Source organism: Cebus imitator, unplaced genomic scaffold (genome assembly GCF_001604975.1).
Source record: "Cebus imitator isolate Cc_AM_T3 unplaced genomic scaffold, Cebus_imitator-1.0 Scaffold131, whole genome shotgun sequence".
Taxonomy (NCBI): Eukaryota; Metazoa; Chordata; class Mammalia; order Primates; family Cebidae; genus Cebus; species Cebus imitator.
In genome coordinates, this window is record NW_016107446.1 from 868,301 (window position 1) to 873,395 (window position 5,095).

A 5,095-nucleotide genomic window follows, 5' to 3' on the forward strand; every position below is an offset into this window, starting at 1 on the left:
TTCATCCTCTTTTTTTGTTTTTGTTTTTTTTTTTTAGAGACGGGGTCTCACTGTGTCACCCAGGCTGGAGTACAGTGACATCTTCTTAGCTCACTATATCCTCAAACTTCTGTGCTCGAGCGATCCTCCTGCCTCAGCCTCCTGAGTAGCAGGGACTATAGATACAAGTCCGGCTCACTTTTTTGTAGAGATGGGATCTCTCTGTGTTGTCCAGGCAGGTCTTGAACTCCTTGCCTCAAGCAATCCTCCTGCCTCTGCCTCTCAAAGTGCTGGGATTACCGGCATGAGCCATTGCACCCAGTTAACATTGTATTTTAAAAGACCTTACCTTTGGGGAAAGTTTCCTTCTCCCCATCTGTGCTTCCAGAAGTAATACCATAGCAGCACCACAGTTATCCAAGATGTAACCATTAGGGAAAACTGGGTGAAGGGCACACAGGAATTCACCATATTATTTATTATTATAACTCCATGTGAATTTACATTTATCCATGTGAATTTACACTTAAAGTTAAACATGCTTACATTTCTTTTAAAAAATTAAAACTTTAAAATGTATACTTAAAATTTGCTAAGAGAGGAGATCTTGGGTGAGGTGTTCTTACCACAAAACCAAATGATAATCCTAGAAAAGTGGCAGGAGAGAGCTTTGGCAGAGGGAGCTGGGTATGTTTTTGGCCTTGGTGGTGATGGGTTCATGGTATATTGAGATGTAAATTTATACAGCTTTTGACATGTCAGTCATTCACAGAGTGGGTTTTTTTTTTTAAGCTGAACAAATATTATAGAAGCAGCATTAACTATCACTTGTTCATCTACTCATCGAGTATTTATTGGACACTTACTGCATGCCAGGCACTGTTGTCAGTACTGAGAGATAGCAGAGAATGAGACAGGCAAAGCCTTCCTCTTGTGGAGCTGGATTCTAATGTTAGTTGGCTAGACCCAGGCTTCATTCCGACAGGCTGCTGAAAACTCAAGTTATTATGTAAATGCTAACTGCAAAGTATTGACTTCCTCAGTTCCCCTAGAGGAGAGCTGATTAGGTTTTTTTGGGCTGCTTGACAAGACTCAGACAATATTTGTGATACCAAGCTTTGTCCCAAGTGGTAAATAAACTTGTTAAGAAACACCTGTAAAGTTTAAGCACGTGCTCTCTTCAGTGCGTTTGAAAACTCTAACTCCCTTCTCTTTTGTCCCTTTGTTTACTGTCCACTACAGAGCATTCAAGCACGAAGCTGTACACACAGTCGCTTGAGGCTGAAATGCTTAGGATGTGATCCATGAATCGCAAATTCCAGCTAGTGCTCCCAAAGACAGAGGTTTCTCCACAAAACCATTCCAGTGCCCCAGAGGTCCACAGACATCCAGGAGGATGCAGCCGGCAGATAAAGAATGGCAGCCACCCAAGCGCTGAGGGGAGCCCCCCTGGCCATTTCTGTCCCCGTTCCAAGGATCTCCCCACCATGGCCTGCAACAGCACATCCCTCGAGGCTTACCCATACCTGCTGCTAAACACCAGCAAGGCCTCGGACTCCGGGCCCACCCTGCTGTTCCTACCCCTCAGGGTCTCCTTGGCCATAGTGATGCTGCTGATGACCGTGGTGGGGTTCCTGGGCAACACAGTGGTCTGCATCATCGTGTACCAGAGGCCGGCTATGCGGTCGGCCATCAACCTGCTGCTGGCCACTCTGGCCTTCTCCGACATCATGCTGTCCCTCTGCTGCATGCCCTTCACTGCCATCACGCTCATCACCGTGCACTGGCACTTTGGGGACCACTTCTGCCGCCTCTCGGCCACGCTCTACTGGTTTTTTGTCCTGGAGGGCGTGGCCATCCTGCTCATCATCAGCGTGGACCGCTTCCTCATCATCGTCCAGCGCCAGGACAAGCTGAACCCGCGCAGGGCCAAGGTGATCATCGCGGTCTCCTGGGTGCTGTCCTTCTGCATCGCGGGGCCCTCGCTCACGGGCTGGACGTTGGTGGAGGTGCCGGCGCGGGCCCCGCAATGCGTGCTGGGCTACACGGACCTCCCCGCCGACCGCGCCTACGTGGTCACCCTGGTCATGGCCGTGTTCTTTGCACCCTTTGGCGTCATGCTGTGCGCCTACATGTGCATCCTCAACACCGTCCGCAAGAACGCGGTTCGCGTGCACAACCAGTCGGACAGCCTGGACTTGCGACAGCTCACCAGGGCGGGCCTGCAGCGCCTGCAGCGGCAGCAGCAGGTCAGCGTGGACTTGAGCTTCAAGACCAAGGCCTTCACCACCATCCTGATCCTCTTCGTGGGCTTCTCCCTCTGCTGGCTGCCACACTCCATCTACAGCCTCCTGTCTGTGTTCAGCCAGCGCTTTTACTGCGGCTCCTCCTTCTATGCCACCAGCACCTGCATCCTGTGGCTCAGTTACCTCAAGTCCGTCTTCAACCCCATCGTCTACTGCTGGAGAATCAAAAAATTCCGTGAGGCCTGCATAGAGTTGCTGCCCCAGACCTTCCAAATCCTCCCCAAAGTGCCTGAGCGGATCCGAAGGAGAATCCAGCCGAGCACAGTCTACGTGTGCAACGAAAACCAGTCTGCGGTTTAGGGGTCCGGGGCCGCAGAGAAAGGGCAGCTGAGCCCAGGTCCCAGGGTGGGCTGGTCTGTCCTGCTCTGCTCCCTGGCATGCTGGTTATAGTCTATACTTTGTGGTGGCTATTTAAGCACAAAGGTACTCGTTTGTAATCAGATGAGCTGCAGCTTCCAAATTTCAAAATTTGGCGAGATGAATTATTTTTGTTTCTCTTTGCAGAAGTGCTGAATATGGGGCCGATGGGAACTGCAAAGTCCTTAACGCAAAAATGGAGTGGGCTGGGGAGAGCAGAAGTTGGGCGGAAAGGGAGGAGGAGGGCCACAGGGAGTGAAGCTGGTTGAGTGTGGGGCAGGAGGAGGCCTCCATCACAAGAGCTTCAACCTGCCCTCCGAGCCCTCTCTGCATCTGCTCAAGAGAAACCCCAGTAGGTGTCAGCTCCTGGGTGTTCATCCATTTTGGTTGACACCAGAGCACTTCAGTTATTGATGTTTGTGGTGTGTGGGAATGCACAACTTTCTCTATGTTGGTCAGATGTGCATTTCTGGCCATGCCTAAGTATCTTTTCTGGAAACAAACCAAAATCACATGGGGAAGTGGAGTGAGCCTCTGTGCTTTGAGCTCCCTGGGATGATGCTTGGGGGCCTCAGAGGCTCAAAGCCCAGAGAAGGTCCCAGGCAGCCCAGCTGAAGTGAGAGGCACATCCGGGCACTCCTGCATGTCCCCAACACCCCCCACCTGCTGGGCCCACCTCGTCCCTGCACCCTGAGGCCGCTCAGCCTCCCTGTCTACTGGAGAGCCCCTTGGCCCTTCCCTCTTCCCCTCCACCCCTCTGCCTGCCTCCCTTTGTTTTTATCCCATCCATTTCCGGTGTGCTGTCGCTTGCCGGCTGAGCAAGCATCTGTAGTGACCAGCTTTCAGTGTCAGCAGCGGGCAGGCTGGGCTTGGTTTACACATTTCCTTTGGACACCTGGAGCTCCAGAGCCCTTCGAGCCACCAAATCTACATCAGCACTGGACCGCAGTCCATCAGTGTGGACTGCAGGCGCAGCACCACACCAACAAGCCCAATTTTGGGGGTCCCCCTTGGTCTCTGTGTTCCTCCTACCTCATTCAGATCCACTGCTGCCATCTGTTTACCTGCTGGGATTGGATCCCAGGAGTGAAGTTGGCCATAGGGGACTTCTCCACTTGTGCCCTATTCCACCACCACCAGGGGTTCCCACACTGGCATATGAGGGTCCTGAGTCCAGGGCATAGCATTGAGCCCACCGGGCTCTCTTTATTTTTCCAGATCTGAAGAGGGTGGGAAATTTATGGAGAGATTTTAAAAATCTGATTCCAGGTCTGACTCTATCAGGAACTAGTCATGTGACCTTGTCTGTTTCTCCTCATTTCTCTGGGCATCAGTTTCTCCATATGCCAAACAAGAAAGCAGGTCTAGATGATTTCCAGTGTCCCCTTTCATCTCTCAAACACTCCGATTCTGAAATGTGTGTTTTCTGCCTGTAGTCATCAGGTCCCCTGCATTCATTTATTCATCCATGTAAAGAGCACGGATTGTCCACTAGATGTAAGGCGCTGCAGGGGAGATAGTGATGAATGAGGCATGGGCCATGCCCAAAAGCAGTTGTCTGATTTATCTCAGGATCATGGTAACTCAGATTCAGCCTAAGAGCACAGAAGCCTCATTTTTGCTTCACTCCGTATTTCTTTCTAAACTGCATTACGAGCCAGCTCCCCCTTCTCATACTTTCTTCCCGCAGTAGTGGAAGTGGAGGCAGGGAAGAAAGGGGGGTGAAAGTAAGAACATAACTTCCCTTAACCCTCCTCTTAGCCCAGAGGAGGGTTCAGAAGATAACTGACACCTGCTCCCCCCTTGCGCCCCTCCCCGTTTATACCCAGATGGAGAGAAAGGGAGAATATGTGCAATTGACATGTGACCAAGGGAGGTGGGCCCCATCAATTCTGTGTCCCCAGTTCATCCAGAAAGGCTGGGATTTGCCTTCAGCTCCATGGAGCAGAGCTGTAGGGCCCCAGCAGTGCCCAACAGCACAGCCAGGTCACCAAGGGGACCAAGCCCATGGGCACCTACCCTCTGGTGGGCATTTCAGAGAATTTACTTCAGAAGCCTTGAGCAAAAGAGAAATCACACTGAATAGATGAAGGGTATCAAAATTCACATCAATCAGTGTTATATGATGTATGTTGGACAGTAATATATATGTTTCAAAGTAATAATTTTGTATATATTTTAAATAAAGTATTATTCCTCTTTCTGTGTATAAGCCTATGTTCTTGCCAAAATTTGCACCAATACCATACATATTAAGCCCAGAATCCAATGCCTAACACCCCATGTCAGTTTGTTCAGACTCCTATAACAAAATGCCTTAGACTGTGTAATTTTTAAACAATAGAAACTTATTTCCTCCAGTTCTGGAGACTGGAAAGTCCAAGTTAAAGGTGTAGGTAGATTCAGTGTCTGCCGAGGGCTCCTGCCCTGCCTCATAGATGACGCCTTCTTGC

General features: G+C 50.4%; 1 protein-coding gene across 1 annotated transcript; it reads left to right on the forward strand.

The window, feature by feature from the left end:
* The first annotated feature begins 1,035 nt into the window (after positions 1–1,035).
* Positions 1,036–4,849, forward strand: GPR45 (G protein-coupled receptor 45). Its single transcript, XM_017541092.2, has one exon. It carries the CDS (start codon positions 1,284–1,286, stop codon positions 2,583–2,585), a length of 1,302 nt encoding a protein of 433 aa, XP_017396581.1. The 5' UTR covers positions 1,036–1,283; the 3' UTR covers positions 2,586–4,849.
* Positions 4,850–5,095: the final 246 nt, after the last annotated feature.